The sequence below is a fragment of the Leucoraja erinacea genome, chromosome 14 (assembly GCF_028641065.1).
Source record: "Leucoraja erinacea ecotype New England chromosome 14, Leri_hhj_1, whole genome shotgun sequence".
In the NCBI taxonomy this organism is placed as follows: Eukaryota; Metazoa; Chordata; class Chondrichthyes; order Rajiformes; family Rajidae; genus Leucoraja; species Leucoraja erinaceus.
In genome coordinates this window covers 55,424,702-55,444,701 of record NC_073390.1, presented here as the reverse complement: position 1 = coordinate 55,444,701, position 20,000 = coordinate 55,424,702, and the positions used below count along the sequence as shown (strand labels likewise).

The 20,000-nt window shown below is 41.2% G+C and overlaps 1 protein-coding gene across 6 annotated transcripts in view; it reads left to right on the top strand.

The window, feature by feature from the left end:
* The window catches only part of LOC129703771 (beta-galactoside alpha-2,6-sialyltransferase 1-like), a 58,768-nt gene extending 45,455 nt beyond the window's left edge, over positions 1–13,313 (top strand). For all 6 annotated transcript variants that reach the window (XM_055646476.1, XM_055646478.1, XM_055646479.1 and 3 more), the window contains 2 exons: positions 563–737; positions 11,318–13,313. In XM_055646476.1, coding sequence (XP_055502451.1) covers positions 563–737; positions 11,318–11,571 — 429 coding nt within the window. In that variant the 3' untranslated portion in view covers positions 11,572–13,313. The remainder of the gene's footprint in view (positions 1–562; positions 738–11,317) is intronic.
* Positions 13,314–20,000: the final 6,687 nt, after the last annotated feature.

Genomic DNA, 20,000 nt, shown 5'->3' with positions numbered 1-20,000 from the left:
GCTTGTAACTATACTGGTTCATAACAATTGACAAACATATTTTATGAAGCTGCTGGATTTAATTAACATTGTTTCTAACTTTCCAGTCATGCCTTTTATTGTTGGCATTGTGAATGTGATCATTTGCACATGACAGGTCATGCATGCACCAGTTATTGTGCAAGATAAGTTAACGCTGAGAACAAAGAATTGCCTCTGTGAAGGGCTTTGCTTAAGTGTATGTTCACACAATCTGGAGGTTAGATTTTGTCCTTGAAACTCATGAAAATACCTAGTGCAGGAAAGGCTTTACGCAGATGCCAAAGGAACTCCCAAACTCTTGTTCGAAGTCCTCATTACCAAGAATGACTGTCTTGGATTTTGTATTCCACTTGTAAAAATTAAAAATGATAATGGAGAGATCTGGTATATTTCAGCAGGACAGTCAGTTATGATGGGACATCATTGGTTGATTCTTCGAATAGCACAACTCTTCCTTATAATTCAATGTTGGAGATGAAGACAAGTGGCAGGGTACAGCACAGTATCATTCCTGTATTTTCTTTCCTCCCTACCCCTCCAGTGGTTCAAGCAGCCAGACTTCGATTTCTTTGAGAATTACATCAAGTACCGTGAAAAGAATCCAGATCAGCCCTTCTACATTATGAATCCCAAACTGCAGTGGCAGCTTTGGAACATTTTGCAGGAGAACGCGGGAGAAGATATCCAGCGCAATCCCCCTTCCTCTGGACTAATGGGTGAGTGAACATCCTTGTGCAAGTACTCACCTCGCGTCCCTCGACAACAGCACATTGAACTGGCTACAGTGCCCGTAGGGCGTTACATAACCTCTGCTGCCTCAAACGCAAGAAGCATAATGAGATAATTTCCATGATCACTCACATCGCAGCGACCTCTGCCGTCCGTCTGTCTTTTTGTTATTTTTTGTCCCGTTTTAATGTAGTTTTTATTTATTTTTTGGCGGGGTATGTGTGTGTGTGTGTGTGTGTGTGTGTGTGGGGGGGAAACTTTAAAATCTTTCCCCTGCACGGGAGACCCAACCTTTTCTTTGTCGGGTCTCCGATGTCATTGGGGCTGCAACGTGGAGCGGCCTCCAGCAGGAACGACCTGGGGCTCCAGTCGCGGAGCCTGGGGACTTTACTCACCATCGTGGAGCGGCCTCCATCGTGGAGCTGGCCGAGTCTGGAGCGGGTGGAGCGGTGGTGGCGCGCTGCTGTGACCCGACCCAGGAGATTCGGAGGCTCCAACCGCAGGTCTGGCGGACAGGAACACTGGGAGCCCGCGGGTCCCTGCTGGGTGACCGCTTTTCGGGGCTTCTGCAACGGCGACTTCACTCGCCCGAGTTGCGGGGTTGAAGAGTACCTGGAGCGGGGCCTTACATCATCGCCCCGCGTGGCTTGGAATGGCTGCGGGACTTTGCTAGCGCCGGCCGGGGGCTTTGACTCTGCCATCGGGAGGGGAATGGGAAGTGCAGGGGAGAGATAAGTTTTTTTGCCTTTTATCACAGCGAGGAGGAGATGCGCTGTGATGGATGTTTGTGTAAATTGTGTTGTGTCTTGGGTCTTTTTTCTTGTGTGTATGACTGCAGAAACAACATTTCATTTGGACCTCAATGAGGTTCAAGTGACAAATAAATTGTATTGTATTGTATTGTATAACTTTATTATAAGAAGGAACTGCAGTTGCTGGTTTACACAGAAAACCTGCATCATTTCAAGGGGTCAGCCAGCATCTCTGCAGAAAAGGAATAGGTGACGTTTCGGGTCGGGACCCTTCTTCAGAATGAGAGGGAAACTAGCGGTGTGAAAAAGTACAGAACAAATTGGAGCCCACAATGGTCCATTGTTGATTGTGGAGGAGGTGATAATGAAGGGTTGGGAACAGTGAAACGATGACTAGGATGGGGAGGGATGGAGAGAGAGGGAGTGCATGGTTTACTTGAAATTAGAGGAATCAATACTTCTACCACTGGGTTGCAAGCTGCCCAAGCGAAATATGAGGTGCTTTCTCCAATTTGCATGTGGCCTCACTCTGATAGTGGAGGAGGCCCAAGACAGAAAAGTCAATATGGGAATGGGAAGGGAAAATGTTTGGCAACTGGGGCATTCTGTCGGCCAAGGCTTTATTGTTGTATATTAGATTTACAAACATGTAAGTTTGGCCTCTTGAGTGCTCCACTATTCAATACACCAAGGCTGATCAGACGATAACAGGGCTCTGAGTGCCTGTGTGTCCCTGGCAGTTATGGAAATGGGGGGGGTACGCAGGGGGACTGATGGCGTTCCCCTACTTTTCAGTTTCCAGTTTATGTACAATTTCTGTACAAGAAGGGAGTCGATTGTTATGTTTTTTTTTAAATGACCATGGAAAACGTAGAAAATAGGTGCAGGAGTAGGCCATTCGGCCCTTCGTGCCTGCACCGCCATTCAATATGATCATGGCTGTACAAGGATGATCATGGATAATTGTTACAACGAGTCACTCTGCATCGGCCATGAGATGAAAACGATTTGTTAACTACCACTGTTAGCACTTGTTAACAGCCAGTAGTTAACACGTAGTTATACAATGTGTTATTCATCTATCCACATTCCTCAGTAAATGTAATTGTGTTTTGACCGTGTATTAATGACACTGCGTTCCTTTGAATAAAATTCATGGGAGAATTTAATAAACTCACTGTCATTGCTCTGGACCACGAGCTTCTTCTGGTGTGCAGGTAGTCACGTTATTTTATTATTCTCTCGCTCTCTCTCCCTCTCGCCCTCGCTCCCTCTATCGCTGTGTCTCTCTATCTTTCGCTCTCTCCTTCCCTCCCTCTCGCTGTGTCTCTCTGTCTTTCACTGGAGTAACTCAGCGGGTCAGGCAGCATCTCTGGAGAGAAGGAATAGGTGAAGTTTTGGGTTGAGACCCTTCTATACCATTATCTACCATGATGGAACATTTTGTAATGTAAACAGAGAGAGAGATGCAAGAAAACAGATATGACATATAAAACACAATAAACTATATTATAAATACACAATCAACAAGTTATGCATTCTTGTACTCTTACATGGGTATGTCCACACATAAGATAATCCCCCCTCCCCCCTTACTTCCCAACCTCAGCCTCACGGACCTTAGAGTACCCCTAGTTCCTAAAACCCACTTCCATCCCTGGTCCCTGGTAAACTTTCAATCCTCCTACCTGCCTTGCTTGTCAACAACCTGTAAAATGACTTACTGCACACACAAGTCTTTTTACTGTAACTGTTTATTAACTGAGAGTTAACACTAGGCTGTAGCTGTCCGTGGTCATCACTGGAGCTAGAGAGCGAGCTAGAGGTGGGGACACTACAATTATACTGGAGACAATGGGGAGTGGTTAGTAGTGGGGAGGTCACTATGGTTAAGGGAACATGCACTGATCTACACAACCTAACTACATTTACCTTAATATTCAAAGCTCCTGCTACATTCCTTGTTGATGAAGGGGTGGAAACTTCCAAGGGAAAAAACAACTATTTTGTTTGCCTGTCATTAATGGTGTACCTCTTATTTTTATACGTGACCTCTGGTTTCTAAATTCCAACATCCTCACCACATTCATCTTATCAAGACCGGTCAGAATCATTTAGATTCCAATCAATACCCCTATGATTTTTCTGAATTGTGGTGAAAGCACCATTCTTGAGGTTACAGGACCAATCCCTGTGTATCTATTCTGCATATTTTTTTTAATATACCGTTAAATGTCCACCACTGCATGTTGATTATTAACTGTCCCTCAAAATGGACAATGAGAATACAAGGTAGAGCTAGCAATACAAGGTAGAGCTAGCAATACAAGGTAGAGCTAGCAATACAAGGTAGAGCTAGCAATACAAAGTTGAGAATATTTTTTTACTATTTGGGTAAGAACGGGAAAATGTGTTGGAAAAAAGAGTTCAGAGAATAATATGCATCAGGTCAGCTCATAGGAATGTCCCACATTCCAAATTCAAAGGCAAGCATAGGTGCAAACTATACGGTTTTATCTAAGAATATTAAAACATTTATGAAGTGACTATGGTCAAAGTTGAAACCAAATTCATCTTAGTTTAGTGTAGAGATACAGCGTGGAAACAGGCCCTTCGACCCACCGATCCATGCTGACCTATGATTATCCGTACACTAGTTACACCTTCAGGTATAAATGAGTGAAAAATTATAGTACGAGATGAAAAATGATTTTGATTCATGCTAGTATTGTGTTCAGTTCTCAGCACCATGTTATAGGAAAGATGTTGTCAAGCTGGAAAGGGTACAGAGAAGATTTATGTGGGGACAGGTTGAGCAAGCTAGAACTCTATTCCTTGGAGCACAGGAGGGTGAGGGGTGATCTTATAGAGGTGTCAAAATCATGAGAGGAATAGATCAGGTGGACACATAGTCTCTTGCCCAGAATAAGGGAATAGAGGACCAGAGGATATAGATTTAAGGTGAAGGGGGAAAAGATTTACTTGGAATCTGAGGCATAACCTTTTCACACAAAGGGGGATGGATGTATGGAACAAGCTGCCAGAGGAGGTAGTTGAGACAGGGACTATCCCAACGTTTTAGAAACAGTTAGACAGGTACATGGATAGGACAGGTTTGTAGGGATATAGGCCAAACGTGGGCAGGCGGAACTAGTGTAGCTGGGACATATTGGCCGGTGTGGGCAAGTTGGGTTGAAGGGCCTGTTTCCACACTGCATCACTCTATGACTCTATATACTACACACTCGGGGCAATTTACAGAAGCCAATTAACCTACAAACCTGCACGTCTTTGGAATGTGGGAGGAAACTGGAACAACTGGAGAAAATCCACATGGTCACAGGGAGAACGTACAAACTCCGTACAGACAGCACCTGTAGTCAGGATCGAACTTGGATCTCTGGTGTTCTAAGGCAGCAACTCTACCGCTGTGTCACTGTAACTCTGTCTGTTAGAATGCTTTTATTAGAGAGTTGTGAGTCTGTGGAATTCTCTGCCACAGAGGGTGGTGGAGGCTGGTTATCTGGATGCTTTCAAGAGAGTTAGATAGAGCTCTTAGGGATAGTGGAGTTAAGGGATATGGAGAAATGGCAGGAACGGGGTACTGATTGTGGATGATCAGCCATGATCACATTGAATGGCGGTGCTGGCTCGAAGGGCCGAATGGCCTACTCCTGCACCTATTGTCTATTACCTGAATGAAATAAATGTAGAAAATCCTTCAATTAGGTACAAGCAAAAGCAACTGATCCTCTGCATGAAACTGCACAAATGAATAGGATTCAGCAGCAGTGATATTTTTAACACTGCCAGCTATCTGCATTGAATTTAAATGAAAGAAGCTCTAATGCTTTTTCACAACAATTTTCTTTGAGAACTTCATCCATTGTAGTTTCTCCATCTTTGTTACACAGCTCTTTGCAAAGTTACTGGATGAGATGCCTTCCCTTACTATGGGTGGTATTTGTTTTATTTTGTGTATTTGTCCTCTCACTTATGCCACTAGATGCCTATTCTGTGATAGCATACTGGCCCCTCTGCTTGCCATCGGCCACTTTTGGCTAATCACCTTCTGCCATTTTCACCAATTCCAACTCGATCTCACCATCACCTTCATCTTTCCTTTGTTTTCCCACTTGCTGAAGAGGTGGTTCCCTTCTTAATATTCTGTTCCACAATGAGATTCTTTTTTTTTTTTCTTTTTTTTAATTTTATTTTTATTAGAAGTACGGTAAATTACAATCCTGCATAACACATATGTCTTAATACATTTTTTGTACCGCTTCATTTTTTTTGAGCTTTAAGAAAAAGGTAGAAGTAAGGAAAGTAAAGAAAGTGCAAGAGAGTCGTGAAGTGCAAGAGTGTTGGGAAAAGAAAGCCCCTTAGGAAAGAAGTTAGAGAAGGAAGTAAAGTGAGAAAATAGACCCTAGAAAAGAAAGAAAGAGAAAATAGAAACAATCGCTCTATTATAACATTAAACTCCGCAGAAAGGGGACTACCAACCAAGTCTGTTTTTGTTGTTTTACCTCCCATTACCAGGTCCTGATACCACTTATTTATATATTTGTTTTTTTTTTAAATTACTATTGCACCTCATACTTGTAATAGGTCCAGAAACATAGACCACGTCTTTTGGAATTGGTCTGCTTTACCTGCTAGGAGGAATCTCATCTCTTCCAAATGTAATGTTTCAAACATATTTGATATCCACATTTTTATTGTTGGTGTCGGCGCATTTTTCCAGAATTTAAGTATAAGCTTTTTTCCCATTATTAGCCCGTAATTAAATAAATTCTTCTGAAACACGTTTAATTCAGGGTTACCTTCCGATATTCCGAAGATAATCCATTCTGGTTTTGGTACCAGTTTTATTTTGATCAATTTTGAAAAAATATCAAATATTTCATACCAGAATTTTTGGATATTTGTACAAAAAACAAAAGAGTGCCCTATGGTAGCTTCTTGACACAGGCATTTATCACAGATTGGTGAAACATTAGGGAAGATTTTATTTAATTTAGTTTTTGAATAATATAATCTATGTAATGTTTTAAATTGGATGAGCGTATGTCGTACGTTGATCGAACATTTATGCACCTGTAGTAAATGATTATCCCAGGTCTCTTTTGAGATTTTTATAGCTAATTCTTGTTCCCAATCTTTTCTAATTCCATCTGTTGTGGGTATTTCTATGTTTAAAATGATATTATATAGGTACGATATTAAATTAGCTGATTCCGCCTTGGTCTTCATTGCTTCATCCAATAAGTCGGAAGGCATATTATGATAGTCTTTTGTGTTTTTTTTCAGATAATCACAAATTTGAAGATATTTAAAATATTGGTTATTTTTCAAATTATATTTCAGTTGTAGTTGTTGAAATGATAGTAAATTCCCCAATTCATACAGATCTTCGAGCGTTTTAATTCCCATTCTTTCCCATTGTATAAATGATTTGTCTATGATTGATGGTTTAAACGATGGATTATTGACTATTGGTATTAAAAGAGATAGGTTTCTTAATTTTAAATTCTGTTTTATTTGTTTCCATGTTCTTATTGTGTTATGTATAATTGGATTTTTATTATAATTTTTATTATTCAAATTTATTGGTGAGAGGATGGTCGCTCCTATATTACTCGGGGAGCAGTCCCCTTTTTCCATTACCATCCAGTCCGCCTGCTGTGCAGAATTGTCCAGCAGGTGAATCATATTTTTAATATTTACTGCCCAATTATAATACATAAAATTAGGGAGCGCTAGACCCCCCAGCTCTTTTCGTTTATTAAGGTGTGCTATTTGTATTCTATGGGATTTATAATCCCATATAAAATTTGTAATGTCTGAGTCCAATTTTTTGAAAAACTTTTTTGGGAGATATATAGGTATTGATTGAAATAGGTATAGAATTTGTGGTAAGAAAACCATTTTAATAGCATTTATTCTGCCTATTAAGGACATCGGAAGTGTTTTCCAGAATTTAATCAGATTATTCAATTTCTTGAGTAGGGGATTATAATTGGCTTTAAACATATCTTGGTAATTTCTAGTAATTTCAATTCCCAAATATTTGAATTTTTCTGTAGCTATTTTAAAGGGAAATTTCCGAAGATGTGTTGAGTCTTTTGGTTTTATCGACATAATTTCACTTTTGTTCCAATTTATTCTATATCCCGAAAAGGATCCAAAGTCCTCAATTAAATTTAATATGTTTGGTATACTAATTTGTGGTTTTGTGATGTACAGTAGTACATCATCGGCATATAGGGATATTTTATTCTTTGAGTATTTTGTATTATAACCATAAATATCCGGATGTGTTCTTATTTTTTCAGCAAGGGGTTCAATTACCAAAGCAAATAACAGCGGTGATAATGAGCATCCTTGTCTATTGCCCCTTGATAGTTCAAATTTCGAGGATAAAATATTATTAGTTAATATTCTAGCCGTAGGTTTGTTATATAATAGTTTTATCCATGCGATAAAGTTTTCTCCCAATTGGAATTTTTGCAATACTTTAATCATATAATCCCATTCTACTTGATCAAACGCTTTTTCTGCGTCCAGTGAGATAATAGATAACTCTTGGTCGTGAGATTTATGTGAGTGCATTATGTTAAGCAAACGTCTCAAATTATTGAATGAGTGTCTCTTAGGTATAAATCCTGTTTGATCTCCATTTATTAATCTACTAACGTACCTGCTTAGTCTACTGGCTAGTGTTTTCGCTATTATTTTTTGATCCGTATTTAACAAAGCAATAGCTCTATATGAGCCTGGTTCTTCTATGTTTTTATCTTTTTTAAGTATTAATGTGATCGTTGATTCTGCTAATGTTTCGGGTAAGCTTTGCTCTTTAAAAGCGTATGTATACATTTTCTGTAATCGTGGGGTAACTATATCGTAAAAGGCTTTATAGAATTCACTACTGAATCTGTCTGGTCCTGGTGTTTTGCCATTCTTTAGTGTTTTTATTGTGTCTTCTATCTCCTTAGAAGTAATTGTTGCTCCCAGTTCCTCTTGTTCCCTCAATTCTAATTTTGGGAGGTTACAATTTTCCAGAAATTCTGAAACTTTATTATTATCTATTGACGTTTTAGATGTATATAGATTTTCGTAAAATTGAGCAAATCTTTTATTGATATCCTTGGGTAATGTTAATAATTCCCCACTATCTGATTTAATCTTTAGTATTGCATTCTCTTTTTCCCGTTTTTTCAATTGGCGTGCTAAGAGTTTGTGGGGTTTGTCCCCGAATTCAAAGTGTTCTTGTTTTGTAACTTGGAATAATGTTATAACTTTCTCTGACAATAATTTATTCAGCTTGAATTTCAATAATAGGATTTTATTATGTTTATCCATAGTTGGATCTTTAGCATTATCTGTATCTAATTGTTTTATTTGTTCTTCTAAATGTCTTTGTTCTTTCTTATTCTTTTTATTTTGATAAGCTTGAAATGAAATAATGACTCCTCTAATAAATGCTTTAAAGGATTCCCATAATAGCGTGGGGGATATATCTGGTGTATCATTTATCTCAAAGAATAAGTCCATCTGTTTTTTTAGATATATACTCCCTTGTGGGTCTTTTAAAAGTTGCGAATTAAACCTCCAGAACGATTTATTCATAGACATTCCTTCTAATTTTAAAACAAAGGTTAAAGGAGAGTGATCTGAAATCGCATTAATGTGGTATTTAGGATTCATAGTGTGTGTAATTAATTTTGTATCCACAAGAAAATAGTCTATCCGTGAATATGTTTTATGCACCGTTGAATAGAACGAGTAGTCCCTTCCCGTCGGATTTGCAATCCTCCATACATCTGCTATATTTGTGTTTTCCATATATGTATGTAAGAGTTCACTGGTTTTAGATTTCATATTACCTTTTTGTTTTTGCATCGATTTATCTAAATAAGGGTCTAAAACACAGTTGAAGTCTCCTCCAATTATAACATTTTGATAATTAAATTCTGCAATTATATTCAGAATTTTATTAAAAAATTGAGGGTTATCAAAGTTGGGCGCATATATATTTACCAGCGTAATTGGCGTATTATTGATCTCTCCTGCTACTATAAGATATCTCCCTTCCTTATCTGAAATAGTATTCTTTGATTTAAATGGAATTCCTTTACGGATAATAATTGCAGTACCTCTAGATTTAGAAGTGAATAAAGAGTGAAATGTTTGGCCTATCCAGTTAGCCCTCAGTCTCATCTGATCTTGATGTTTAAGATGCGTTTCCTGTAGGAACGAAATGTCCGTGTTGTATGCTTTCAACTGAGCTAGTATCTTGCCCCTTTTAATAGGTTCATTAATACCCCTTATATTCCAACTACATAGTGTGACTCCTCCCATTTTCCTTTGAGATTCGAACCCTTTGCATGTCACCCTCGCTTGGAAATATGTGCAATGCGATAACTGCTCTTCCCCTCCTCTCTTCCCAATGTCTGGTGCCCAGAGATTCTTTCCAGAGGAACAGCAATTTTAGTTTTAGGGATACGGCATGGAACTAAGCTCTTCGGCATTGATCACCCGTGCACTAGTTCTATACTATCCCATCCGACATACTATGTACAATTTACAGAAGCCATTTAACCTACAACCCTGCATGTCATTTGATGTTCATTGTTGGGAGACCACATCTAAATTCAGTAATCATTGTGCTGAACACCACTTTTAATCTTTGGACTCATTTGCCTGGTATTTGCCAAGCATTGTCTCATTCACACTGACCTCTCTGTCCGTACTCTTCTCATGAAGCATCCATTTGAGGAACAGCTCTTCTTTCTTTTAGCTCCACTAAATCACTTATCCCTTATTTTTTTATTGTACCAATGATTCTGTTATTTCCATTTATAGCTCCACTAAATCACTTATCCCCTCATATATACATTCTATTGCAATCCATTCCGTCTTACCCTCAGCAATCATCCTTACCATTTTGTCATCTTTCTCTCCAATGTATCACCAACCTTCCCCGTGACTGAGTGCAATGGGGGGATCTGACGTGGTGGGAGAACAGCCCGTTACGGGAGGAGGTGGTGAGCTGCTTCCAAGTGTGGCAGCAGGCAGTAGATAAGACAGTTGGGTACTTTTGTAACATTGTCGGCACCAACACGTAGCTACACTTGTGTACCGCCTAGGTTGTATGCAAAACAAAGCATTTAATTGTATGTAAATTTCATTCATTCATTCATTCACTCACTCAATCAATTTTCTTTCCTCTTCCTTCCCTTCCCTTGAACTCATAATTACTTTAAAAAAAGACATATCTTCACCCATTCAATTTTGATGAAAGATCATCAACCTGAAATGTTAACTTGGTTTCTCTCTGCACAGATGCTATCAGTATGTTGTCAGATGGTTAAGAGAAGTAGGCAGGAGAATGGAGTTAGGAGGGAGATATAGATCGGCCATGATTGAATGGCGAAGTATACTTGATGGGCCAAAGGGCCTAATTCTGCTCCTATCACATGACCTTATGACAGACCTGCCGTGTATCTCCAAGAACTATTTCAGACTTGCAAAGTATACCATCTCTTTCTTTGCTCGGTTTATAAGGTCAATGAATATGCAATGTGGAGTAAGTCAACAGAGCTGCCACGATATGAGGCATGATGCCCATGTAATCATCTGATTTAAAAACAATCTCTATTAAACATGCAAGATTGGTTTATGTTGAGTTTATATCTGCATGTTCACTTGTGTCTACACTTTTAGTTGAATTTGCAATTTATAGTTAATATGTATTAGTTTTTCTCTTTCACTGGCCCATTTGCCATAATTTAAAGTATTTCTTTCATTCTCAGGTATCCTATTAATGATGACCGTTTGCAATGAAATAGACGTCTATGAATTCCTTCCTTCGCAAAGACAGACTGATCTCTGCCATTATTATGAAAAGATCCAAGACCAAGCCTGCACCTTGGGAGCTTACCACCCTCTGATGTTTGAGAAAAATATGGTGAAACGTATAAACCGTGGTTCAGATAAGAATATCTACGTTCAAGGCAAAGTCACCCTTCCAGGGTTTCGAACATTCCAATGTCCTAATTCAGGTTAAATACATTAAACCCTCATTATTACAGACCATAGGCTAAGGGGGGGACCGGTGTCTGTTATTGCCATTTGTCCTCTATAACCGAGTAGTGTATTATCATTGTATGAGGTTAACATAGGAAATAGGTGCAGGAGGAGGACGTTCGACCCTTCGAGCCAGCACCGCCATTCATTGTGATCATGGCTGATCATCCACAATCAGTAACCCGTACCTGCCTTCTCCCAATACCCCTTGATTCCGCTAGCCCCAAGAGCTCTATCTAATTCTTTTAAATGCATCCATTGAATTGGCAAACACTGCCCTCTGTGGCAGAATGACACAAATTCACAACTCAGTGGGTGAAAACATTTTTTTTCATCTAAGTTTTAAATGGCCCCTTTATTCTTAGACTGTGGCCCTTGGTTCTGGACTCCCCCATTTTTCCTGCACCTAACTTGTCCAGTCCTTTTATAATTTTATATGAAACCAAGAACTGCAGATGACGTTGAATACACAAAAAAACCCCAAAGTGCTGGAGTAACTCTGCAGGTTGGCAGCACTTTTGGAGAACATGGATAGGTAACATCGGGACCCTTCTTCAGACTGAATCAATCTGCTATGTTACACCAGCACTTTGTTGTTTCACCTAAAAACTAGGGATCGATGCCTTTGGTGTGCACCAGCGAGCCTTCCTTCACCAGCTGTTGTTGTAGTCCCTGGGGACAGCACTTTCTTCAGGCCGCTGCCAATCACAAGAAGCACCCGGTCATCGTGGAACTCCCTCTGCTCTCACCAGCTTTCCCTTCTTCCTGTCGCTCAACAGTTTGTTCCCCCCTTTCCTATATGGAGTATGCTGGCAACTCCGTGGGAGAAGGAGGTGGAGGGGAGGAAGAAGGCGAGTGGACAGAGTTACGGGAAAAGGAGGAGGAGGCGTGAGCAGCGGGGAGTAGACAGCAGAGAAGCGAGAACTGGTTAGAGGGGAGGGAGGCCCATGGTGACTGGGCTCATCCCATCGATGCTGTGACTACGGTGGCACAGCGGTAGAGTTGCTGCCTTACAGTACTTGCAACACCAGAGACCCGGGTTCGGCCCCAATTGTGAGTGCTGTCTGTACCTACCACACTCCAAAGACGTATAGGTTAATTGGTTTGGTATGTGTAAAAATTGTCCATAATGTGTGTATAGGATAGAGTTAATGTGCGGGGATCGCTAGCCGGTACGGAATCAGTGGGCTGAAGGGCCTGTTTCCCCTCTGTATTTCGAAACGAAACTAAACAAAAAAGAAAGCACTGTCCCCAGGGGCTACAACGTGAGCAGCAACAACAGCCACTTCAAACGAACTGTGCTCAGTGAAGAAGGTGCTATGGGTTGTTTTTGTTTGTACAATACTAAATTATTCGAAACAAGCCCACCACCACAATACAAGCAAAACAAATATACTAAACTAGACTAAGTGGGACCCGTTGGGTCCCATGTTCACACGGGAGGGCTGATCCACCAACGCAATATTCCAACTCTCCACCAATTCCAATATTGGTGGCCAGTGGAGGGGTGGGAGGGGGCGCACTTTCTGGAGCGCTAGTATTGGTGTTGTGGGCTGAAGGGACTGGTTTCCAGAGGGCTAGTATGGACATTGTGGGCCAAATGGATTCTTGCGGTGGCAGCTCAGTCATTCAAGCCTGATGTGCTGGCAGCTCACTCACGGCTGGTGGGCTGGCAGTTGACTCACGGCTATTCTTTGAAATTCCATTTCAAGCAGGGTGCAAGGCCACCACATTCATGCAGTTCCCTACCATTTCAAGTTCCCTACCACTTGCAGTTCCTTACCACTTCAAGCAAGGTGCAAGGCCATCAAATTCAATTGCAGTTTCATGCCACTTCAAGCAGGGTGCAAGGCCACCAAACTCAAGTGCAGTTCCATACCACTTCAAGCAGGGTGCAAGGCCACCAAATTCAAGTGCAGTTTCATGCCACTTCAAGCAGGGTGCTTCACTTCAAACCAGCCACCACCAACAGCCATTTGCTGTGCTTTACTACAAACCAACCACATTTTCATTTTCAAACCACGTTAAGGGCACTCAATGTCAGTAAAACCACACACACAGTGTAGTAGACATGTGTTCAGTGTTATTCACAGCTCAGACTGAGAGATGTGACCCTCACGCTCCCCCATCTTGCAGAGACTGACTGAGGCACTCAACACTTCCGGGTTTTATAGTCCTTCCGGAAGGGGCCTAGCCTTCAGGAGAGAAAATCTCAACATTTTTTTAACATAATAACTCTTTTATTTTTAATTGATGGGAAAAATCCTCTTGTCCTGCACAGTGGAGGGGACTCTGAGTAAGATGGCTAAAAATCACAGCCATAAGTGGCAGTGTTTTTTCTAAAATCAATATACAGAACAGGAAGTGGTCAAGATCAGACATGAAGTAATATAGAGAAACTATTATACAACTATATCACCATCGTTATTTAGGTTGCATTCGAACCCCTGCGGTGCCCAGCGGTCCCTGAAATCCCACAGGGTGCGCATGGGCAGCACGTAGTCCCTTTCTAGTACCACCCGGGCGCGGACGTAACCCCCTGGAAAAGTGGCAGGCAGCCGGCTCGGGCAGAGCCATGCGGATGGCCAGCTTGGCCAGGCCCAGGAGCAAGCCCCAATCAGGACATCTTCAGCCCTACCCTCTCCCATACGCACAGTGTCCAAAGATGTGAGTGGTGGGTGTGAAGTGCAGCCAGAAGGCTGAAGAAGGGATAGGGTTGGAAGCCGGGGCCGGGAAGGCACGGGCAGGTCCATCTACAGTAACTGAAATCCATTATAAAGGGTCTGTTAAAATGAGGGTTTATTATCGCATAGTAAACTGAATGCTTGTTTTATTGTTCTCGTCTGTACATAATTGTAAAATCTGTTTTATTTTTAATCTTATTCAGAGAAATAAGTTTTGATTCGGAAGATATTATGGTATTTCTACCTGGCAGTGTGGTTGATTGTCCCTTGTAAAATAGTTTGCATATTAATAGTTTATATATAGTGTTTTAAATTAATTATTTTTATCAATGAAGGCTCATTTTCTGTGCATCTGTATCATATATGTTAACACTGTCTTGCTTTAATGCAGTTGTTGGCATGTACAAATTGTGGTTGTTGTTTGAACATTGGGGAAATGGTGAGGCCCAGCATTGAGGAGGTTCCTGGCACATCTTTAGCCTGGGATAAATATATATATATATGCCCAACTAACAGGTATTGGTGAATAAAATATATTTTTTAAAGTCAGTAAGTTATCATTAAAATCAAGCTGGGGCACATTTGCTGATGGTTTACACTTGCACCTCTTTGCTAATGCACTGCAGCATATTTAATTTAATTGTTAAATTTCTCACTCATACAAAATCGTGGCAGTGTTATTTTCCTGAACAGCTTTAAGTATTCCAACAACTGCATCAAAGATTTGGAATCTTGTCAAGAGCTACTTGTTGAACTTACGATTCGCACATAAGGAAAGTAAATTTGCCTGATGACTTTGAATTCTTGGGCATAATATGCTGTGTATGAAGTCTTTTGCTGCTGACCTTGCACTTGATTGTAATGTAGAGAAAAAAATAATTTATCAATAAATTTCAAAGAAATGATCAAGATCAAAACTGGCCTGGTCAATGACCACTCAAGATCTGAAAGACCTTTGCAGTTTCATTGACGTTAAGTTGAAGTATAATTCCAATGTAACTTTTTATCATACTTACATCAATGGACAGAGCAGAAAGGAAAAACGGGGACAGATCCAGTCACATTTTAACATAACAAAATCAAGAGATTAGATGGTTATTATGAAGCAGAAGCAATTTTTCATGATCTTTTGCAAGAAGTTTGACATAGTCAGTACATCAATCAAGAGATTAAAGGATAACCTGCTGCAATGGTATGTTTCTTCAGTGAAATAACTGAGTGTTTGCAAGAACATTCACATAGGTAGTCAACATCACTGGAAGATTTAAAATGTCAGAAAGATTTAATTTAAAGCTGATTACCAAAAAGGCTCCACATGAGTTCTTTAATTCAGGTCAGTAGAAATATATGGAAAGCTGTATCAGTAGACAAAATGGGTTTTAGTAGACACTTTTCTCAAAGGGTTACATTTTCTTATATTCTATGGACATTTAATTCAGAAATGGAGCAAATATTGGAGTTATCGTCCTTTGAGCCTGCTGTGCCATTCAAGGAAGGCAGATTATTATCTAAATGGTGTCAAGTTGGGAAAAGGGGAAATACAACTGGATCTGGGGGGTCCTTGTTCATCAGTCACTTAAAGTAAGCATGCAGGTACAGAAAGCGAATGGCATGTTGGCCATAACAAGAGGAGTTGAGTATAGGAGCAAAGGGGTCATAGAAACATAGAAATTAGGTGCAGGAGTAGGCCATTTGGCCCTTCGAGCCTGCACCGCCATTCAATATGATCATGGCTGATCATCCAACTCAGTATCCCGTACCTGCCTTCTCTCCATACCCTCTGATCCCCTTAGCCATAAGGGCCACATCTAACTCCCTCTTAAATATAGGCAATGAACTGTGCAGTTGTACTGGGCCCTAATGAGACCACAGCTGGAGTATTGTGTGCAGTTTTGGTCTCCAAATTTGAGTAAGGACATTTTTGCTATTGAGGGAGTGCAGTGTAGGTTCACAAGGCTAATTCCCGGGGTGGCGGGACTGTTGTATGTGGATAGAATGGAGGGCTGGGCTTGTATACTCTGGAATTTAGAAGGATGAGAGGGCATCTTGTTGAAACATAAGATTATTAAGGATTTGGACATGCTAGAGGCAGGAAATGTTCCTGATGTTGAGGGAGTCCAGAACCAGGGGCTACAGTTTACCTACTGGCCTACTCCTGCACCTATTGTCTATTGTCAATGTTAGATAATAGACAATAGGTACAGGAGTAGGCCATTCGGCCCTTCGAGCCAGCACCGCCATTCATTGTGATCATGGCTGATCATCCCCAATCAGTACCCCGTTCCTGCCTTCTCCCCATATCCCCTGACTCCGCTATCTTTAAGAGCCCTATCTAACTCTCTCTTGAAAGTATCTAGAGAACCGGCCTCCACCATCCTCTGAGGCAGAGAATTCCACAGACTCACAACTCTGTAAGAAAAAGTGTTTCCTCGTCTCAGTTCTAAATGGCTTACTCCTTATTCTTAAACTGTGGCCGCTGGTTCTGGACTCCCCCAACATCGGGAACATGTTTCCTGCCTCTAGCGTGTCCAAACCCTTAATTGAGACTAATTGGTTATCTTGACACCATTCTCCTGCCTACTCAACCTTTAATCGATTCCTCAACTAACCAGAAATATATCAACCTCTCCCCAATGCAGTCAGACTTTTAAGTTACACACCGTTTGGAGCGAAAATTTCCAATATTCATCACCCCTCTTCTTAAAATAATTTCTCCTAATGTCAGTCTATGGTACTGATGTGCTGCAATGCTGAGAACAATATGGACCTAATTCTGCTCCTATAACTCATGAACACCAGAGATTGACAGATTCTTGATTAGTTCAAGTGTCAGAGGTTATAGGGAGATGGCAGGAGAATGGGGTCGAGAGCCATAATTGAATGGCTGAGTAGACTTGATGGGCTGAATGGCCTAATTCTGCTACTATAACTCATGAACTTATATTCTGCACTCTATATCTTACACTGCTCTATCGATTGTACTTGAGTTTCACTTGATTGTATTTATGTATGATATTTCTGATCTGACTGGATAGCATACAAAACCATATAACCATATAACAATTACAGCACGGAAACAGGCCATCTCGGCCCTACAAGTCCGTGCCGAACAAAACGTTTCACTACCTCAGTACATGTGACAATACTAATAAATATACCAAACATAAAACATAAAACCTAAATGGCATCCCCCTTTAGTTAGCGTTAGTGCTCTTTAGCCTAATCTCCTTAGCCAAGATAACATCCTCCACACATTAACCCCTCATGAGATAATGACAAATGTTATATGACTCATTCTTCTTTTTCACAACCCTAGAATCAGAGGCCAAGCCCACTCAATCTCTCTATCTCTGACAGACCAGCCATTCAGGCCCTCAATATGGTGAATCTTCACTCCCACTATAGCAAATATATCCTTTTTAGGGCAAGGAAATCAACATTACGCCCAGTACTGCTGATGTGGTCACACCCTGCTTATTTCTATCATCAAGGATCGCCACCATCCCTCCCCTCGTTCCGTCAGGTACAGAAGCCTGAAGTTCCACACCACCACGTTCCAATGACCCATCGTGTTCTTGAACTGCTCTGCACAACCCTAATCCTAGCTCTGTAATGGTGACCTCCAGCACGACCACAGGTTTGTTTTGTTTGTGTTTGTGCACTAATGTCATGTTTTATATATTAATGAACAATTACATTAGTTTGTTAGAATCCATGGCCCAGTGCTGCTGCTGCTTGTATGTGTACCTCACTACTCACACTCCAGTCTCACACTTTCTGTTTGTATCTCTGGTCTTTGTTGCAACTATCTGCCTACTACAAACCTCCCTCACCGGTGTCCCCATATTACTTGCCAGGCTTTGTCCTGCCTCTCCTCTCTTCCAGCTTTCTTCCCCCAACCCCACCTACAATCAGTCTGAAGAAGGGTCCAAACCTGAAACGGCCACCCATCCATCGTCTCCAGAGAGGCTGCCTGACCCGCAGAGTTACTCCCAGCACTTGTGTTGTTTTCTACCAGTTGATGTTCATTCTGAAGTAATGAGGAGGCAGCTGGCTAGGTAGGTTTTACAATCTCTGCACGCTCAGTTCCACTGTGCAGGGATAGTGATTCCAGCAATTGCTCCACTAGGTACAAACCTTCAAACTATGACTCATTAATCAACAATGTAGATACAGTCAAAAATCTCTTAATATATTCACACATTATCATCAACATCATATTGTTTGGACTTTTGCATAAATGAAAGCTTAAAATTAGGAGGAGGAGGAGGAGGAGGAGGAGGAGAAAAAGCAATTGGTGGAGAGAAGCAAGAGGGTTGCCTCGATGTGAGGAGTATGGACTCAATGCTCAATGAGTGTGATTGCATAGACAAAGATTTCCTGTCAAAGATAGACACAAAATGCTGGAGTAACTTAGCGGAGCACGAAATGTCCCCCTTTCCTTCCCTCCAGAGATGCTACCTGTCCCACTCCAGTGTCCCACTCCAGAGTCACTCCAGCATTTTGTGTCGATCATCAGTGTAAACCAGCAGCATCTGCAGTTCCATCCTAAACATTTCCTATCTCCAACCTTGCCTTGTAGTTCCATTATATGTTGGTGATGTTGGTCAAGCGATCTAGTGTTACAACAAGGATCTACGTGAGCAGTTTTATGATTAGATGTAAACTGCACTATCATAGTTTTTTGAGGCAAATTTCACAATATTATTTCCTGCTATTAATACAAGAATCAAGTCAGATCAGCCAAGATGAATTGAAGATGGGGATACAAGGATCTGCAGATGCTGGTTTACAAACCAAGATGCAAAGTGCTGGGGTAACTAAGCAGCTCAGGCAGCATCTCTGGAGAACATAGATAGTTGACATCTTGGGTCAGGACCTATCTCTGCCTGACCCGCTGAGTTACTCCAGCAATTCGTGTCTATATTTGGTGCCCTTCCTCAGACTGTACAGAAGTGTCCCGATCCAAAATGTCACCTATCCATATTCTTCAGAGATGCTGCCTGACCCACTGATAGGCTGTGGGCCTAGGTGCTTTTTCGTTTAAGTTCGTGACCCAAATCACGTAACTACCCGAGTTTTTAACATATTGTGTAGAAATATTATATAAATCACACGTGCAACTCATCAAGGCCAAAACATGGACATATATGAGAAAAAACTCAAATATTCCGAGTAGTTTTTGTCCAATCAAAGCACATTTGACATTGAGTCAGATGCCAATTGACCAATCATTGTAGCTAGGCAGCGAGCACTCTGGGCTCATGGCTGCCTCCGAATTACTTCAAAACAACAGCAAGGAATAAAAGGAATACTCACCTTGCTGATCATTTTGTTTTACAATTTATCTATCTTTGTAAAGTTATGATGTGAACTGTTAAATAAAAATGTAGAGTTAGGGTTAGGATTAGGGTCAGTCGGTCGGTCAGTCGATCAGTTGGGCTGTCGGGCCCCAGTGGATGCTGTGAAGGGTCGGTTGGGCTGTCTGTAGGCCGGTGGATGCTGTGAAGGGTCGGTTGGGCTGTCTAGGCCGGTGGAGGTTGTGAAGGGTCGGTTGGGCTGTCTGTAGGCCGGTGGATGCTGCGAGTGGTCGGTTGGGCTGTCTAGGCCGGTGGATGCTGTGAAGGGTCGGTTGGTCTGTCTAGGCCGGTGGATGCTGCGAGTGGTCGGTTGGGCTGTAGGCCGGTGGATGCTGTGAAGGGTCGGTTGGGCTGTCTAGGCCGGT